The 21,350-nt window shown below is 40.1% G+C and overlaps 1 protein-coding gene across 1 annotated transcript in view; it reads right to left on the bottom strand.

Annotated features, from left to right (window-relative positions):
• Positions 1 to 21,350, bottom strand: part of LOC106081311 (otoferlin) — a 369,740-nt gene that overhangs the window by 77,305 nt on the left and 271,085 nt on the right. The window contains exon 7 of the mRNA XM_013243188.2: positions 9,746 to 9,938. Coding sequence (XP_013098642.2) covers positions 9,746 to 9,938 — 193 coding nt within the window. The remainder of the gene's footprint in view (positions 1 to 9,745; positions 9,939 to 21,350) is intronic.

Genomic DNA, 21,350 nt, shown 5'->3' with positions numbered 1-21,350 from the left:
CAACAACTGTACCAAGTACGGCCCGAATCGGTCTACACCCTGATATAGCTCCCATATAATCCGATCTCCCGATTTGACTTCTTGAGCCCCTGGAAGCCGCAATTTTTGCCCGAGTTGTCTGACATTTTGCACAAAGTGTTCCGTTATGACTTCCAACAACTGTGTCAAGTACGGTACAAATCGATCTTTAACCTGATATAGCTCCCATATAAGCAGATCATCTGATTTGACTTCTTGAGCCCCTGGAAGTCTCAATTTTCATCCGATTTGTCTGAAATTTTGCATGTAGTGTTCTGTTATCGGTTTATAACCTGATATATCACCCATATAATCCGATCTCCCGATTTTAATTCTTGAACCCCTTGAAGCCGCAATTTTCATCCGATTTGGCTGAAATGTTGGAAGTCATAACACATAGTGTTATGACTTCCAACAACTGTGTCAAGTACGGTTGAAATCGGTCTATAACCTGATATAGCTCCCATATTTTAGCAGAATCCATGGTGGTGGGTTCCCAAGATACGGTCCGGCCGAACTAAGCATGCTTTTACCTATTTTTATCTGTTTACGTGACATTTTTTATCTGAATCTTGGCACAGATATAGCATAGGGAGTCTACGTTCGTCCGTCCGTCCGTCCGTCTGTCGAAATCACGATAGCGTTCGAACAAATAAAGATCCGCTTGCAATTTTGCACAGATACTTCTTATCTATGTAGGTCGCTGGGGATTTCAAATGGGCCATATCGATTTATATGTAGCCCCCATACAAGCTGACCGCCGGATTTGACTAAATGAGCCCCTAAAAGCCTCAGTTTTCATTCGATTTGGCTTAAACTTGTCACAAATACTTCTGTTATATCTTCCATCATCCGTGCCGAGTTTGATCCACATCGGTCGACAAATTTCTCGGATTTGAATTTTTCAGTTCCTAGAGCCTCAATTTTCATCTTATTTAGCTACTGGTCCTGACTTGGCACGGAATGACTTCTTATTATTCCCGTACGTAAAAAATTAAATGCGAGGTCAATGTTTTTCGACACCTGAAGAAGTGGTTGATGCGTTCAGAATGCTTATTTTGGAGATACCTCAATCAGAGGGGCAAAAGAGCTTCGCCAATTGGTTCAAACGCATGCAAAAGTGTATAGATCTAAATCGGGAATATTTTAAAAAACAATAAAGCGATTTTCGATGATTAATATTTGTTTTTGTTCTCCAATCCCGAAATATAAAAGGCAACCCTCGTATATATACCTTTTTTGGGTCTCAGATCAATGTTTCCATCTTTTACAAACGGAATGACGAAATTTATATATCCCCATCCTGCAGTGGAGGGATGTGTCAAATTTCAGTGAAATCGGATTCTAAATGCGCCCTTTATGAGGCCATGACTTTAAATCGAGATATCGATATATATGGCAGCTATATCCAAATCTGAACCGATTTGGGCCAAGTTTCAGAAAGCTGTCGAAGAACCTAACACAACTCAATGTCCCAAATTTTGGCGAAATCGGATAATAAATGCGCCTTTTATGGCCCCACAACTATAAATCGGGAGATAAGTCTATATGGCAGCTATATCCAAATCTGAACCGATCTAGACCAAATTGAAGAAGGATATTGAAGGGCCTAACACAACTTACTGTCCCTAATTTCAGCGTTATTGGACAATAAATGCGCCTTTTATGGCCCCAAAACCATAAATCGGCGGATCAGTCTATATGGCAGCTATATCCAAATCTGAACCGATCTGAACCAAATTGAAGAAAAATATCTAAGAGCATAACACAACTCACTGCCCCAAATTTCGGCGACATCAGACAATAAATGCGCCTTTTATGGCCCCAACACCTTAAATCGAGAGATCGGTCTATATGACAGCTATATTCAAATCTGGACCGATCTGGGCAAAATTAAAGGTAGATATCGAAGGGCCTAACACATCTCACTGTTCCAAATTTCGGCGTTATCGCACAATAAATGCGCCTTTTATGGGCTCAAAACCTTAAATCGAGAGATCTGCCTATATGGCAGCTATATTCAAATCTGGACCAACCTGGGCGAAATTAAAGAAGGATGTCGAAAAGCCCAGCAAAACTCAGTATCCCAAATTTCGGCGACATCGGACTATAAATGTGGCTTTTTTGGGCCTAAGACCCTAAATCGTCGGATCGGTCTATATGGCAGTTATGTCAAAATCCGGACCGATCTGGGCCAAATTGAAGAGAGATATCGAAGGGCCCAACACAACTCACTGTCATAAATTTCAGCAAAATCGGATAATAAATGTGGCTTTTATGGGCTTAAGACCCTAAATCGTCGGATCGGTCTATATGGCAGCTATATCCAAATCTGGACCGATCTGGACCAAATTGAAGATGGATATTGAAGGGCCTTACACAACTCACTGTCCACAATTTCAGCAAAATCGGATAATAAATGTGGCTTTTATGGGCCTAAGACCCTAAATCGGCGGATCGGTCTATGTGGGGGCTATGGCTATCAGGCTATGCTCATGGACAAAAAAAGATTCTGTGCAAAATTTCACCTCAATATCTCCATTTTTAAAGACTGTAGCGTGATATCAACAGACAGACGGTCAGACGGACGGACATGTGTAGCTCGTCTAAGATTTTTACGCTGATCAAGAATATATATATTTTATAGGGTCGGAAATGGATATTTCAATATGTTGCAAACGGAATGACAAAATGAATATACCCCCATACTTTGGGGGTGGGTATTAAAATGGAACACAAATGCACAACCATTAACACAAGCGCTTGTATTACGATTTCTTCTACCATGATTCATGAAGAGTGGCAAATAATGCCACTTTAAGATTTCTTTAAAAATCTTTTGTTGTGACATTCTTGATTTTTTTCATGTATGTTTTCTTGACTATAATAACATGATTTTTGTTTTTTGTTTTTTTTTCTGCATTCACTCAGGCAGCAAAACAAAAACATTGAATTCCTCTTCATCGTATTTATAAACGATTATATTTCAATTCCTTAACAAAAAAATATGCTTGTATTTACATCATTTGCACATAAACACACACACACACACATATGTGTATAACCTAAAGGCTTTTCTTCATTTGCCTCAAGCCATCCTTTCAATTATTTTCATTTTTCCAAAAATGTTTGGTTCTTGTTTTTTACTTGCATTTGTCATAGATAGCTATTCTATATCAAAGCTTTGCTGATGTTTGGCAAAAATTCCTGGAATTTCTTTATTTTCATCTTCACAATGTTATTGCTTGTCGCCAAATTGTCTGTTGTTGTGCGTTTCGTATAATCCTTGTGTTGTGCTATGTGAAGAAGTAGCATTGAGAGCATTAATACTTGGCAGTTGTCACAGTTCCCCCTTCAAATGGCATGACAACATTTACCTATGCGTATTACAACTTGCGAATATTTAAAGACATTCAATGAATAAGGAGTACCTATACTTAAGTTTAACTAAGCTCCTATTTGCCATTGAGTACAATTATGTTGCTGGGATTTAATACAAAATAGTGGCTCATATTTCATGGGTTACGGGGCTCAAACAGAAGTTATGGTGTAGTTAGGATGCCAATTGGTAGCACAGCAGACAACTAACTATCTGAGTACGACCGCTTTCCATAATGAGATGGCCTGAGGTAGGAAAACATTTCTTAATTAAAGTAAACGATGAACTGTGTAAGCCAAGCATCAGGCAATGTCAAGTGATTTAAGGCAATATGGGAATAGGTACTTATATCGTAAAGTAGAAGCTTAATCATACAGAAATCAAATTTACATAGGAAATTGTTTGAAGTCTATCGAATTCCTGTTTTAGTGTCAGAAGTTTTAAACTCATTTCTTTTACAAGCTCGAAATTATTAACAAGCAATAACGCATTAAGTTCGGCGTTGCCAGACTTTGGATACCCAACACTATGGATATATTTGGTTGCCCAAAAAGTAATTGCTGATTTTTTAAAAGAAAGTAAATGCATTTTTAATAAAACTTAGAATGATCTTTAATCAAATACACTTTTTTTCTAAAGCAAGCTAAAAGTAACAGCTGATAATTGACAGAAGAAAGAATGCAATTACAGAGTCACAAGCTGTGAAAAAATTTGTCAACGCCGACTATATGAAAAATCCGCAATTACTTTTTGGGCAACCCAATATTTAATTACAACTCTACTATGCAAATAAAGTTTGCACCGTAAAATAACAGGGAGTTATTTACAGGGGCAAACTTCACATAAATCGATGAGTGCTGTCCAATTCAAGTTTATGCTCAATGACAAGGGGCCTTCTTTTAAAGCCGACACCACTTGGAGAACAGTTTTTGCATGGCATGTGTCGCCAATATCGTCAGCTTTAGAAGTGGATAACAATCGCTGAATTTTTTTCTGTTGTTTTCTCCACGATTCGAACCCAGGCGTTCAGGGTCATATGCGGACATGCTCACCCCTGCGCTACGGTAGCCTGCAGTAAATCTACTACGGTTTATATGGCAGCTATATCAGGTTAGTTGTTGTTGGAAGTTGTGACGAAACACGTCATGCACAATTTCAGCAAAATCGGATAAGAATTGCGCCTTCTAGAGGCTCAAGAAGTCAAGACCCCAGATCGGTTTACATAACAGCTGTATCAAGTTATGGACCGATTCGAACCATACTTTGCACAGTTGATGGCAGTGATACCAAAACACCACGTGAAAAATTTCAGTCAAATTGTACTAAAATTGCGCCCACTATTGGCTCAAGAAGTCAAGACCCAAGATCGGTTTAAATGGCAGCTATATCGAAACATGGACCGATATGGCCCATTTACAATCCCAACCGGCCTACGCCTATAAGAAGTATTTGTGCAAAATTTCAAGCGGCTAGTTTTATTCCTTCGAAAGTTAGCGTGCTTTCCACAGACAGACCGACGGTCGGACAGATGGAGGGACGGACGGACATGGCTAGATCGACATAAAATGTCATGACGATCAAGAACATATATACTTTATGGGATCTGAGACGAATATTTCGAGGAGTTACAAACAGAATGACGAAATTAGTATACCCCCATCCTATGGTGTAGGGTATAAAAAGCGATTCAATTAAAAAAATGATTAATAAATACATTTTGTAATTAAAAATTCACGATCATTACTGAAAAAAATCCGAATTCAATAATTTTTTTAATTGAAATCATATTTATTTTCAAATAAATTTTTAAATAGAAAAATTTTCGATTTTTTTTTTCTTTGTAGAATAGGGTATTCTGAACTGGTCATTCTGTTTGTAACACATCGAAATATTGCTCTGTTTGGCTTATAATTCAACCGGTAATACATCATCAGGGCCTGGCGACTTAAAGGAGTCGAAACTTCTTATCGCCTGAAGGATTTTCGGCTCAGACACAATTTCCATAATAACTTCCGACGAGTGCAAACCAGTGATAACCTCTTCTGGCGCCAGGTTGTCCGTTGGAGAATTTCCCGAGAAATGTGTATCAACAAGTAGTTCTGTCTTCTGAATATACCCCACCGTTATAGGTCTAGAGGACAGAATCTTCCTTAGCCTAGAGGCCTCAGATGTATACTCCACGAAGCTGCAGAATTCCACCCAGGAATTCTTTCTCAGCTCGCCCTTATAGTTTGTTATAGATGTCCCAATCGTGTTGTGCTCTTATGGCTTTCGCCCTGTTGAAGAGTTTTCTGCAGTTCTATCTTAGATCATATATTGGATAAGCAGCTCAATCCTTTCGTTGACATCTGAACTTCCCCATATCTGGTGATGTGCAGATGTGCACAGATACTCAACTTAAGGTTTGAAGGCGGCATCTCGGAATCGTGTGCCATATATAGGGAAGCCAGCCAGTAATGAGATTTATTTATTTCTAGGCTGGCTACTACGGAATCTTCAGTACTTAGCGACGGAAGAAGAAAAACATTTAGACTACTCTTTGCATACAGGTTCTGTGTCTCCCATTGAGTAGTTCAAATCCCGGAATTCTTAGTACTCGGACAATTCCACCCATGGTTCCTGGATAAAAACCACGCCAAATCCCCCTGCCATCAGGAGGACCTTTATTGCCGCCGAAGCGGCCTTACAATCGTAGAGATTTATATGCAGAAACCATACCATAGTCAGGATTCAGAACTTCCACCACTGTTACGTTAGCCTCGTCTTCTGATTCCGCCAGGAGTTAATCCTTACAAGATTCATTAGATCTTATCATGATGAGCTTCCGTACGCATCCTGGGGCAGGTGAGAAAGCAGTGGAACCACTCCTTCTCAGGACACTGGACACTTGCGGTGTGGTGGTGCTTTTTTGTTTCATGTTTTACATTTTCATAACGAAAATTACTTTTGCAGTGTATATTTTGCAGATATCACCCCCTAAGTGTAGGAAGTCTGTAGGATCGATCCGCGCTCGGCTTTCTCATCGACATCCCCATCTTCAGCCTCAATCATAACGTCGCCCCCAGCTACGTCATCCCATAACGTCGCCTCATCCCTATTGACTTTATCCGATATCTCCTCCAACTCTCTACTCACTTCCGGCGTCACCCCAACCGAATATTCCTGGTGTTCATGCGGAAGACAAAAGTCGATATAGTCGCATAAACCCCAAATTTCAGGTTACCCGTCCACCAAAGCTTAAAGCGTCGGTTTCCCTTTCTTCGCCCACCCTGATTGCAAAAGAGGTATGCTCGCGGGCCGACCATATCGCTGCTGGCTTGTACTCCCTTAACCCGTCCTGCAGAGGTTGGAGACGTACATGACTCGGGCTATAGCCACGCAGCCCGAATGCCGTCGAAGAGATTGGGTGATATGCGTCTAGCGGCGAAAATATCGCATCAACCTGTCCAGAGCAGGAAGGTTGATCATCATTAGCGTGTAAGAAGGGAAGGCTGTGTGACGAGCAAAGTCGCTTCGCTCGTTTTCTGCCCACATATTCAGTGTCATGTAGCTTTATCTCTTTGAAGAATGAATTATTCCATTGAATTATTAAAGTATTATTGAAGTTATATTGAATTATTGCACTTAGTCCGTTTTGCCGCGAAGCTGAGCTAAGCGGAGTTAAGCTATTCTGTTGAAGCATCGACCCTTTTTGCATGGTAACAACGAAACACCAGTGGTGTTTTGTCAACGGGAATGTAGGCAACAACACAAGAGTTAGTTTCAGCATGTTCAATATGGACAACAACTAAACACAGGCCTTAGCGATAGAGTGAATTGTGTTAAACAAGTTACAGTTCGGTATAAAATGAGCAAGACCAGCTTAAAAAGAGACAGTCAAGTGTGAAGTGAGAATCTTTAGTGTGCTGAGCCTGTAAAAAAACATAGTCCCCAGCGTTTTGCCCATTGTCCACTAGACAAAGCAGCCGCTGAGCCAGTGAACACGCGATTCGCCACCCCGTAATCTAGAGTCGACCCACGCCATCAGAGACCAACGTACCCATCACCTCGCCTTTATCTTTCAGACATAAGAGCCGCTCAGCCCGCGAATACACCCACGTGCCATCTGTCTGCGCCGAATACCCCATGATTTAGTGCCGTATCGACGCCGTGAGCTAACCACGTCTCCGAGACCAACGTAGCCAGCACCCCGCCTTTGTCCTTCAGACCTAAAGGCCGCTGAGCCCGCAAATACACCCACGTGCCGTCTGTCCACGACCATCACCCCGTGAGTTAGCGCAGTATCCATGCCGTGAGTGAATCACGTCTCCAAAATCGACATAGCCAGCACCTCGCCTTTGTCCTTTAGACATAAGAGCCGCTGAGCCCTCGAATAGACCCACACGACATCTGTCCACGACCATCACCCCGTGATTTAGTGCCGTATCTGCGCCGTGAGTGAACCACGCTGCCGAGACCAACGTTGTCAGCACCCCGCCTTCGTTCTTCAGACATAAGTGCCGCTAAGCCCGCGAATATACCCACTCGCCATCTGTCCATGACCATTACCACGTGATTTGGTGTCGTATTCTCGCCGTGAGTGAACCACGTCTCCGAGACCAATGTAGCCAGCACCCCGCCTTTGTCCTTCAGAAATAAGAGCCGCTGAGCCCCCGAATACACCCACGCGCCATCTGCCCATGACCATCACCCCGTGAATTGGTGTCATATCCAAACCGTGAGTGAACCACGTCTACAAGACCAACGTAGCCAGCACCCCGTCTTTGTCCTTCAAAAATTAGAGCCACTGAGCCCGCGATCACGCACTTGTGACATTTGTCTACGACCGCTACCCCGTGACGCATACACCCCGTGAGCGAATCACTTCTTCGAGGTACCCATAGCCTGCACCCCGCCTATATTCTTCAGACATAAGAGACGCTGAGCACTCGAACCCACACTCGTGTCATCGGCCTTCGACCACCACACCGTGACTTGGTGCCATATCCACGCCGTGGGATATCCAGCCCGCAGATTTCCGACTAGGACTTAAGTCTGACCCGATAACGTCTAGACTAAGTACTACTTACTAAATAAAACCTATTGAAACAAATATAAACTGCATTTTCTCTGTCTTTCACTGACACAAAATAATTTCTGTGACTGATCCTGCCCTCGGTGACCTGCACCCCAGCACCCAGAGGTAAACTCGTCGTTACAAATGGTATAAATCATCGATCTCAATTTCTATTTGCTCGCTTTAAAATCCTTTATTTGTCTGTCTAGCCGCTGTGCCTATTTTTCGCACACAACTGTACATTTTATGCATGTATATAGCAAGCCTCGCACACATTTTCTAAAATTTGTAAAGTTTTAGTTGAATCAATTAGTGAAGACGTAAGGTGGTGTTTTCATTCTTCTTTAAAATATCAATAAGACAGCAATACAGTTCACACATTGCTTTCATAAATTCATTAAATTTATATACATGGAATCTCTACCTTTAACATTTTAAGTTTTGGCTAATTAAAAAAATATACAATATTAAGTGGAGTTTTGCTTGTTTTCCACATTGTTTTATGTTATTTAAAAATTTAATGATATTTTTTAACAAACACTTTTAAGATTTCAAAATTTATAATGTAGAATATTGATATTTATCTCCTCCTTGTTTATAAAAATTTCTTTTTTGTTGTTTTTTTTTACATTCATTAAAACATTTACAATGCCTTTGGAAATTCAACTTACACCTGACGGTTCTTCTATTTAAAATCGCAGGAATTTCTCCTCTTGAACTAGCATATCCAGAGCCAGAGGCTCTACCATATTCATTAATATTTTTATTGGACTTCATTTTAAAAACAAATTTATTTCACTCTAACTACAATATATATTTTGCTATATTAACACATTCTTTTTTTAATTTTTCATAAAAAATATATATTTTCTTAAACACCTTGTACTTTCTTTAATAAATATTTTATTTTTGACTGTATGCATTATGCCTTTTAGTAAATCAAAATTCCATCCTTCTTTTAGATCTTAATTTTTCACTTTTCAGTTCTCCTTTGAATACTGACAACAAGTTAACAAGATTTCAATTAATCATTCACTTTGCACTTCCCTAGAAAGAACAAACAGATAGACTACTACGATTTCAATTAATTTCCGCGAATGCCTAAAAGTATGCTAGGCTTTTTGGTAACGCGTACACTTGACTACGATTGAATGGAGCACATACAAGCGAATGATATGGCTTTTATACTACTACCACTACAGCTATTTGCCACTATCTATCTTCTTTTATTTTTCAATTGCTACGATAGGATTTGGGTGCGCTTTTTTTTATTTTACTTTTCATTTGTTCACCTTTATTAAGAGTGCGCTCCAGGTTCGCTATGTTCTGTTCGATGTCAAGTAGCATCTGTTGATCATCGTCCAAACTTTGTGTGCTGCAACTTATGTTGTGCTGCTGCTGTATGGAGCGTACCAAATTGGTTGGCTCAAAGTTACCCGCAGCATCATCGGGAGATACATATTTAGCTTCGAATATAACAAGGACCTGTTGAGAATAAAATACAAGAAGAAGAAAAACAAAACAAAAGAGCATGAGTACCACAATATAAAACAACACAGCGTGTATGAAATAAAACAAAAGAGCATGAAATTATGAACATAGTTGCCAAGGCAATTTATGGTATATATGGTATGTAAGGATGATGGATGGATTCGAAACCATAGGCGGACATGCTAACCTCTGGCCTCCAAGTAGTTTTCTTAATATTTTATGACCGTTAAGCGAAGAAAAGTGGATATTAATTATTATTACCTATTAACTCCGAAAAAATGTCCTAATTTTAAAGATGCAATCCAAAGAATTAACAAACAGATGATAATTTTCTTAACTTTTTAAAGAATTATTTATTTTGGTGAAAAAAATCAAATATTATTATATTTTAATCACTTTATCTGCCTTTCGACTCTCCGATACCGCCACCCACGTCGGAGCTGCAACGATTGGTGGGGAAAGCAAAACAGACGGGCATGTACTAACAGGGTGCGGTGCGAACTCTCGTGGGGTAGTATCACGAGGCCAAGCCCTGGCAGAATTCTTGAATGCTAACGACCTAATAACACTTAATATTGGTAACACCGCTACCATTTTTAATAGTATTTGGGAGGGGATTTACGATCTGACGATATGTTCGGAAAATCTAATCAATGAGGCTCAGAATTGGAGGGTCTCAATAGAGCACTTCTTCGCTACATTAGGTTAAGAATAGCAAGGCCAGCTCCGAATCCCATAAACTTCCGGAAAAAGTTGATAGCCAACTGGACAAAATTCGGAAGAAGAAGACTTGGACAAGATAGTTTAGATTGTTCAAGCATAGAAGATATTGATGAAAATAGCAACAGCATTACGACGGCAAAAGTGGGATCTTTTGAACATAGTTGTCCTCTTAATCGTCACCCCCAAAAAGAAAAAAAAAGTCTGGCATTACAAAAAAAACCCATGCATTGGGAAAAGTACAGCTAATAGACAGGGTTGTCGAGCGTGGTTAATGTTGTAATTGTACCATAGAGGCGTTTTCGCAATTAATACGATTCAAATGCAACATACCAACGCATGGCCCTTGAAGCCATCACACCTAATATGGTTGAGAAGTCCAAAGACGGAACGCCTCCCATAGTGATTGGTGTGTGTTGCTATCTCTGGTTTTCCTTTTCCATTTAAAAAGAAAAATCTCCAATCATTATTGAGCTCATCTCGAGAAACAAACAAAAAAAACCCTGAATGACCAGAAAGATTCGCAACATTGGGAAAGAGGTCCGCAGATTTTATAACTGAGCACGTCGTAAAAAAGCGGAAGAATATTGGGATGTGTATTACACATGGCACAAGTAGATAAGATTACCAGAGCGGCAAAACGTGCTTCCTGGAATTTATTCTGCGACAAGGTCGATAGCGTTAATGACGTCGCCAAGATGAAAAAGTTTCTCTCAAAAACCCATGTCCAAACTGAAACGTTAATAGACGATATGGGAGTGGGAGCAGAAGCAATGGAGGACATTTTCCACAGGATACGACGGGACTCACGGAGACACCGGAATCTTGGAAAAATGACGTTGAGCGAAGGTTTATAATCACGGAATTTATGGTGAAGGAATCCTTGAGGAGCTTCAAACCATATAAGTCACCCGGACCCGATGGAATATTTCCGGCGTTACTACAGAAAGAGGCAGACTATCTGGCGCCTCGCCTGGCCAAAATTTCCATAGAGTGCCTGGGACTTGCATATACTCCTAAAGACTGTCAGGAGGCAAGGGTGGTGTTTATACCCAAGCCCGGCAAAGCAAGTTATGCGACACCAAAGGCCTACAGACCCATAAGCCTTAAATCCTTTCTACTCAAAATCATGGAACGTATTGTGGACACCATGAAAAAGAGTATGACATCCAGCGAACTGCTCAAATACAAACAGCATGAATTGTCAAGGGAAGGTCGGTGGAGACTGCCCTGCACGAGGTTGTGCATAAAATAGAAGAATCCTTCGATGACAAAACGTACACCCTGGCGGTATGCATTGACATCGTGGGGGCTTTTAACAATGTGCGGGCCGACACACTGATCCAATCGTTAGACCAGTACAGGGTGGACCCGGTCCTTAGAGACTGGATAACCCATATGCTAAGGAACAGGTGGATAAATTGTGTGTCCCATGGCATAAATATAAGGGAGAAAATGGCACAAGGCACGCCACGGGTGGGGGCATTTTAACGCCTTTTATATGGGTGACCACCATAAATGACCTATTACGGATGCTGACTTAGGAAGAATTTGAACCCGTCTGATACATACGATGTTATAATACTTCTAGGTGGTAAGGATCCGAACGAGCTATGCAAAAGGGCCTCCAAAAAATGGCACAAGGCACGCCACGGCTGGGGGCATTTTAACGCCTTTTATATGGGTGACCACCATAAATGACCTATTACGGATGCTGACTTAGGAAGAATTTGAACGCGTCTGCTACGTAGACGATGTTATAATACTTCTAAGAGGTAAGGATCCGAACGAGCTATGCAGAAGAGCCGAAAGGGTCTTGCATATGGCATATGACTGGGCTAGACCCAGAGATCTCAATGTTAAACCAGAGTAGACTGAAATGTACCTTTCTCGAGGAAAACGAAGGTGCGCCAATTTAACGCACCACGTTTCCTCAATAGGACTACTTCGATATCTGACAAGGTCAAATATATAGGTGTGATCTTAGACAGGAAACTGAATTGGAAGTGTCACATTCAGGAGCGTACTGAGAAGGCTCACAGATGTTGGGTATTATATAGACGGGCCATAGACTCGAAATGGGGACTGAATCCGAGGATGGTCCACTGACACTACAGGAGCGTGATTAGACCAATACTTACTTGCATATCAGTAGTTTGGTGAACTGCTATGGAGAAAAAGTGCAACATAAAGACCATACAACAGGTTCAGAGAAGATGTTGTCTTGGCATAGGCGGAGCGATGAGGACCACGCCCACTAGGGCACTGAAGACTATTTAAGATATCCGACCCATTAAAATACAAATTAGTGTGGTGCAGCCACTTCGGCTATTAGACTTAAGGCGATAGGAGAATGGGTTGAGGATGGGAGCAGCTCATACCATGGCGGTATAATCAAGGCGACGATAGGAAACCTGAAAGGAAGGGAGGATGTTTCCGATCGGATACCTTGGACAACACTTGAGGTCCTTCTTGGACTGACGGAACTGTAGTATTGCCGTCTGGAAGATCGGATGGATCAAACCAAGAGAACAGAGTGGTGCTGTGGGTCTACATTGAAAACCCAGGCACTGAGATTTGTTTTAGACTGCCAGATTATAATACAGTCCTGCAGGCGGGGATCCGGGCGATCACGGAATGTGTGAGGTGGTGTGGTGTTAACGCGAGGACGTCGAGTGTGATCATCTTTACGGACAGTAAAATGGCCATAAAGGCAATATCAATCAGGACGGCAAGGTCACGAACAGTCTTGTAGTGTGAAAAGGAGATTAAGGCTTTCTCTGAGGATGGCACAATCCTCATCGCTTGGGTGCCGGGCCATAACAAAGTAAGGGGGAATGAATGGGCAGACCAATTGGCAGTGAAGGTCAGAGAAATATCATCCATAAATTTGGTTAACCCGAAGCCTTTCGGGTCGATGCAGTTTGATTAAGGGGGTGGGCGACAAACGCCCTGTGGAACAGCGAAACAGTCGGAAGGACGGCGAAAATCCTATGGGGTGATCTGGATCGTGAGAGGACGAGGCTATTACTGAATGGAAGTAAGAAGGAGGTCAGTTTAGCCTATGGCGTCATAACGGGACACATAGGACGACGATCTCATTAATGCAAAATCGGTATGTAGGGCATGCGGGGAAGATGATGAGACGTTGGAGCATTTCCTATGTCATTGCCCGGCTTTCACGTCTAACACATGCCGGCACTTAGGGGGAACACAATACCAGTGGGGATTTTATAAGTAGCTCGGAATTCTTAACTTAGATTTTCTTTTTCGAAGTTACTTTTTTAGTATTTTGAGCTCACAACAAGCCGAATACTGGGTTAGGTCTATGCCCATAGTGATATGAAACTGATTAATAGCATACCCTCTTCCTAAACTAACCTAAGACATTTAATCAGCAGATTTGTCTTTATGGTAGCTTTATCTTTATCTTCCAAAACCGATATCCGAACCCGATATCCGAACCCGATACCCGAACCCGATATCCGAACCCAATATCCGAACCGATATTCGAACCTATTATAGTAATCGGTTCGGATATCGGATAGCCCATAAGCACATAAAAAGAGGATTTTGTACTCGTTTTGCTGAAATGTGGAACAGTGAGTGGGGCTGGTCCAACCGTTAATAGTCCACCTTAGACTTTGGATATAGCTGCGGTCAAGTCCGATCTGCCGCTAATAAAAAAAAATTTTAATTTTTTTTTTCTGAAATTAGAGTCTATAACGTGTATACGGCTTCTCGGTATGTGAACCAAATATGTCCAGGTCGACCCAATATGGATATTTTATAGTTGTTAATATGATAACCAATATGTCTGTTTTGATGGGTACTTAAAGCGTTTTTACTTGTTCCGAACTTAAAGCGTTTTTACTTGTTCCATTTTTTTTTATTTTATTTTGCTTTATTTTATTTGATTCTTTTGTATTTTATTTATTTTATATATTTTTTAATTTTTTTTGTTTATATTGCGACAAAATTCTGTGAAAAAAAATTTAGAAAGCCAAATTTCGAAGAATTTTCCCTTGAGATAAACATGGAAAACTCGAACGATTCTAGGACAAGAAGTGATTTTAGTTCAAAACTCCAACATTTTCGGACACATAGGTAACTCTGATCCCAAAATACATCACAGACCCTTGACAAGAGGGATTTGTAAAAGGTAAAATGCCTGAATAGTAATGTTTTACATTGAAGGTAACCCAGTAGTCTTACAATTGGGTGGGGCCAGGGGATGGGGTTGAATCAACAGTTTGTTTACATTGCGCACAACAAGTGTTTGTCTTGTGCTCTTTCCCCAGGACATCCTTGTACAGTGTCTCTTTTTCGCTCTCTCGTGTTATGTGGAGTTAAGGTATGCCTTCTCTTAAAACCTAGCATCGTTTAATGGACTCCACAGGCTGCCAGTTGTGTTGTCGTTTTGTGCTAACATGCTCCAAGTTGTAACATCGTCTATTTTAATTTTTGCCGGGATAAGGTCATTGTAAAATGTATGTTGTTTTGCTTTCCTTGACTTTTTCATTAACGGAAGGAAATTTGTTTACATACTCACTCGGCTTTAACTCCTAAAGGCCGTATTACAGATGCAATAGCAATGGCATGTGGGAGTAGTGGTCGTGAAAGAGGAGTTGCGGCATGGAAGTATACTTTTTGTCCTCACATATTTCTTCCGGGTTTATTGGTTGGCTGAATGTTGAGGTCGCTTGTAAAGCAACAGGTTAGATGTTAATGATAATTTGTCATAGTTCAGGCTAATTGTGATTCCTGCCTTCTATGGGACTTAGTGTTTGCTCGCTGGTATATTTTGGGACCAAAGGCCATTTTCATGATTTTATTTATAGCGGAAGGTAAACATAGGATAGAAATGTTGGGTCTTATATTTCGTCTACTAAAGGAACAAGGGGAGAGATTTTAGTGAGATTTTTTTTGATTTTACTTTTGATAAAAACAATTTTCAATTCTATTAAATTGTAATATCCATGGTCAAATGGGAAGAATTGTTATCGACTCCGACGCACAGTGGTATGGAACCGAAAAAAATCTGCCACTTGAGAACGGGTAGAGATAACTCTTTGCAACGTTGAATGGTTAGAGCTTAGGTGTTATAGATATCAAGGGTGGTTCGGGCTGCCAAATCTAAAAAAAAATCCTAATTTAAAAAAGAAATTAAAATACAAGTATGATGAAGAATGAAATTATATTAAAATCGAAATCAAAAATACAAGTCGTAGAAGAAATATAGATGTCGAATTTAAATCAACACTCTATAGAAGAAATAGGCACACTGTGGTTCCCCTTTAAAGGAAATATAAATTTGATTATTTTTCCTCATGATGCCCCATTTTTCAGTGCAAATGCCCCACTGTGGCCAACTGGGAAATAGTGCGCTAAAACCACTTACAGGATATATAAAATGAACCACGTTCTTTACGAATCTATCCAATTGGGATCTCTAAGTATTAAAGAAACCAAGATATTGGCCATTTGTCGCAAAATTGGGTAATTTTTCCTTATGATGCCCCATTTTTCAGTGTAAATGGCCCACAGTGGCCAACCGGAAATAGTGGGCTAAAACCAAATGGATCACGTTTTTGACAAATCTATCCAATTTCTCTAAGTACTAAAGAAAGCAAGATATTGGCCATTTGTCGCAAAATTGGGTAATTTTTCCTTATGATGCCCCATTTTTCAGAGTAAATGGCCCACTGTGGCCAACTGGGAAGTAGTGGGCTAAAACCGTTTACAGGAAATATAAAATGGACCACGTTATTTACGAATCTATTCAAATTGAATCTCTTAGTACTAAAGAAACCAAGATAATGGGCATTTTCCGCAAAATTTGGTAATTTTTCCTTATGATGCCCCATTTTTCAGTGTAAATGGCCCACGGTGGCCAACTGGTAAGTAGTGGCCTAAAATCGTTTACAGGAAATATAAAATGGACCTCGCTCTTTCTGAATTTATCCAACTTGGAGTTCTAAGTGTTAAAGAAACCAAGATATTGGGTATTTTTAGCAAAATTTGGTAATTTTTCTTTATGGTGCCCCATTTTTCAGTGTAAATGGCCCACTGTGGCCAACTGGGAAATAGTGCGCTAAAACCACTTACAGGATATATAAAATGAACCACGTTCTTTACGAATCTATCCAATTTCTCTAAGAACTAAAGAAAGCAAGATATTGGCCATTTGTCACAAAATTGGGTAATTTTTCCTTATGATGACCCATTTTTCAGAGTAAATGGCCCACTGTGGCCAACTGAGAAGTTGTGGGCTAAAACCGTTTACAGAAAATATAAAAATATAATTTGGCAATTTTTACTTATGATGCTCCATTTTTCAGAGTAAATGGCCCACTGTGGTTAACTGGAGTTCTAAGTATTAAAGAAACCAAGATAGTGGCCATTTTTAGCAAAAGTTAGTCATTTTTCCTTATGATGTCCCATTTTTCAGAGTTAATGGCCCACTGTGGCCAACTGGGAAATAGTGGACTGAAACCGTTTACAGGAAATATAGTATGGACCCCGCTCTTTCCGAATCTAAACAATTTGGAGCCCTAATTATAAAGAAACCAACATATTGGCTATTTTTAGTAAAATTTGGTAATTTTTTCTTATGATGTCCCATTTTTCAGAGTAAATGGCCCACTGTGGTTAAATGGAAAATAGTGGGCTATAACTATTTACAGGAAATATTGCATGGATCTCGTTCTCTCTGAATTTATCCAGTTTGGAGTTCTAAGTGTTAAAGAAACCAAGATATTGGTAATTTTTAGCAAAATTTGGTAATTTCCTTACGATGCTCGATTTTTCAGAGGTAATGGCCCACTGTGGTTGAATGGAAAATAGCGGGCTATAACCGTTTACAGGAAATATTGCATGTACCTCGCTTTTTCCGAATCTATTCAATTTGGAATCTTAGGTATTAAAGAAACCAGGATATTGGCCGTTTTTAAAAAAATTTGGTGTTTTTCCTTATAATGCCCCATTTTTCAGAGAAATTGGCGCACTATGGTCAACTGGAAAACAGTGGGCTAAAACCCTTTACAGATAAAATAAAATGGACTACGCTCTTTCTGAAACTATCCAATGTAGAGCTCTAAGCATTAAAAAAGCCAAAATATTGGCAATTTTCGGCAAAATTTGGTAATTTTTTTTGATGCCTCATTTTTCAGAGTAAATGGCCCTCTGTGGTCAACTGGGAAACAGTGGGCTTAAACCCTTTACAGAAAGTATAAAATGGACCACCAATCTGTCCAAATTGGAGCCCTAGGTATTAAAAAACCCATGATATTGAAAATTTTTGGCAAATTTTGGTACTTTTTCTTATGATTTCCAATTTTTCAGAGTAAATCGTCCACTGTGGCGAACTGGGAAATGATGGGCTAAAAGCCTTCACAGGATATATTAAATGGACCAAATGGCCTTTAGTTTTAAATAAATTAAGACATTGGACATTTTCAGAAAAATTTTGTAATTTTCCCATATGTTGGTCCATTTTTCAGAGTTAACGGCCCACTTAGTCCAACTGGGTAATAGTGCGCTAAAACCGTTTACAGGAAATATGAAATGGACCACGGTCTTTCCGAATCCATACAATTTGGTGCCCTAAGTATTAAATAAGCCATAAAATTGAAAATTTTTAGCTAAATTTGGTAATTCTTCCTTATGATGCCCCATTTTTCAGAGTAAATGGCCCACTGTGGCGAACTCTAAAACAGTGGGCTATAACCATTTACAGAAAATATAAAATGAACAACGCACTTTCCGAATCTATCCAGGTTGGGCCCTAGGTAAAAAGGAAACCATGATATTAGAGATTTTTGGCAAAAGTTGGTAATTTTTCCTTATGAGCACCTTTTTTCAGAGTACATGTCCCACTGTGGCCAACCTGGAAATTGTGGTCTAAAAGCCTTTGCCGGAAATATAAAATACACCTGACTCTTTCTGAAGTGCAATCGGGAGTTCGGTTTTTGATCGATTCAGTCAAATCGGATAAGATTTGCGCCCTCTAGAGGCTTAGGAAGTATAATCAGGAGATACGGTTTATGCGAGAGTTATATCAGACTCTGGACCGATTCGGAACATACTTAACGCAGTTGTTAGAAGTCAAAACAAAACACCTCATGCAAAATTTCAGGCAGTTCAGATAAGAATTGCGGCCTATAGAGACTCAAGAAGTCAAAATCCAAAATCTTCATTATGATGCCCCATTTTTCAGAGTAAATGGCCCACTGTGACCTTTTCTGAAACAGTGGGCCAAAACCGTTTCCAGAAAATATAAAATGAGGCACGCGCTTTCCGAATATATCCATTTTGGAGCCCTAGGTAAAAAAGAAACCAAGATATTAGAGATTTTTGGAAAAAGCTGGTAATTTTTCCTTATAGTGCACCTTTTTCAGAGTACATGTCACACTGTGGCCAACTGGGAAATTGTGGTCTAAAACCCTTTGCAGGAAATATAAAATAGACCAGACTCTTTCTGAAGTTCAATCAAGAGATCGATTTTTGATCGATTCATGCCGTCCTAAGCACATTTGTTGAAAATTATAGAAGAAATCATTGTAAAAAATTTCACCCAAATCGGATAAGATTTGCGGCCTCTAGAGGCTTAGGAAGTATAATCAGGAGAAACGGTTTATGTGGGAGTTATATCAGGCTTTGGACCGATACAAAACATACTTAGTACAGTTGTTAGAAGTCAAAACAAAACACCTCATGCAAAATTTCAGGCAGGTCAGATAAGAATTGCGGTCTGTAGAGGCTCAAGAAGTCAAAATCCGAGATCGGTTTATACGGTAGCTATATCAAAACATGGTATATTTGCAATCCCAACTGAGCTACACTGTTAGGAAATATTTGAAAAATATTTCAAGCACTTAGCTTTTCTCTTCCGAAAGTAAGCATGCTTTCGACTGGCGGATTCACTTTGATTTTGGGCGGTACTTTTGGCGCGTTTTTGGGCTTTTCATGGCTCCCTAGATACTTCGATCCAATTTTTAATATCTTATTCATACTCTACTCCCAAATACTTTTAATTGCAGTCCTATATTGTCCACAACAGTTCACTTTTGATTTTGAGCCCTTCCTTTGGGGCGTTTTTGTATCGGTGGCGGCCTCCTAGATACTCCAAGTATCTCCCAATTGTTTATATCATATTAGTATTGAGCTCTCAAATACCTTTCATTTGAGTCCCATAGTGTCCCAGTCGGTAAATATGTCTTGGTGGGTGGTTTTGAGGGTGGGAAGGCCCTTTCAGATACCAGGGAATACATTTTTATGTCCGATTTGTACTCTACTTTTAACTAACTTTAATTTGATACCCATATTGTCCAAAGAGGTAAAAGTGTCCTGTTGGGTGGTGTTTTTTGGGGGTGGGAGATCCCTCGACTCTTAATGTGACATTTTTCTGCCAAGTTCATACTCTACTCTTAAATTCCTTTAATTCGATACTCATACTGTCCCAATCGGTAAACATGTCCCTTCGGGTGGGTTTTGGGATGGGGCGTCCCCCCAGGTTACTTGACCTCAAAGTTTTATACCAATTTCGTGTCCTGTTTTTTATTTTTAATTCCTTTTTTTTTGGGTAGGAGAGGGGGAGGGGGATTGCACTCCGACACATCCTTTGATTTGAGCACAATATATATTCGGCCGTCCTATATGACAGTTTGGTGTTGTTTTTATTGGGAGGAGATATTTCAGTCCTTTATGGTTGCGATATAAATGTCCTGCTGAACGGCAGGACGGCTGGACGTGACCCAATTTCTTGAATCCTTATGTAAATATTAGATTCGATCTCTACTGACATAGACCTTTCTTTATTTAGTGGGTAGGCCGGTCCCAGACTCTATGCAAAATAGTATACCAGATTCTTAGTCACATCCCAAAGACCTTTCATTTGATATAAATTTTTTTGACGTTGGACATTCATGCCCGATTAAGAGGTTATTGGGGTTGGGGAGGCCCCGTAGGCATCTTGGACTAAATTCATATAACAGATGAGTGGTCAAATTCCGAACATAAAAAAATTTTGATGGCATATTGGCCTCATTGGTGAAAAAGTCCAGTTGGGGGTTTTTGGGGGGTGGGGGATCCCCTGAACAATTTGGGCGAAATTTCTATACCAAGTTCGTGCTTTACTCTTAAATTCCTTTCATTTGATACCCATATTGTCCCAATCGGTAAACATGTTCGTTCGGGTGGGTTTTGGGATGGGGCGTCTCCCCAAGTTATTTGACCTCAAGATTTTATACCAATTTCGTATTTTTGGGGTACTACAAGGTGGCATATAAAATTTTGCTTAAATCGGTGCATCCATCTCCGATATCTGGCGTTTTTGAAAATTGGTGTAAGGGGTAGGGTCCTTCCCCCTTCGAATATCAAAAAATTTAGTACCTATTGCCAATAGGCCACATCGGTTCATATTTAGATATTGCTCCCACATGCCACTATGGACATACACCTAAACCAGTAATCGACTTGTTGTGCGCTCTAAGAACTATAAAGTAACCTCTAAAAAGAAAATTTTAAGTTAGGAATTCCGTGCTACTTACAAAATCCTTAATTGTTTTCAATACCACTTTCCTAAGTTGGTTCATGCGTGGCATTGTGTCTCCACCTAAGTGCCGGTATCTGTTAGACGCGAAAGCCGGGCAATGGCAAAGGAAATACCCTAACGTCTCATCATCT

Source organism: Stomoxys calcitrans, chromosome 4 (genome assembly GCF_963082655.1).
Source record: "Stomoxys calcitrans chromosome 4, idStoCalc2.1, whole genome shotgun sequence".
NCBI classification, from domain to species: Eukaryota; Metazoa; Arthropoda; class Insecta; order Diptera; family Muscidae; genus Stomoxys; species Stomoxys calcitrans.
The sequence above is the reverse complement of the archived record's forward strand: the minus strand, read 5'-3'. Positions and strand labels throughout refer to the sequence as shown.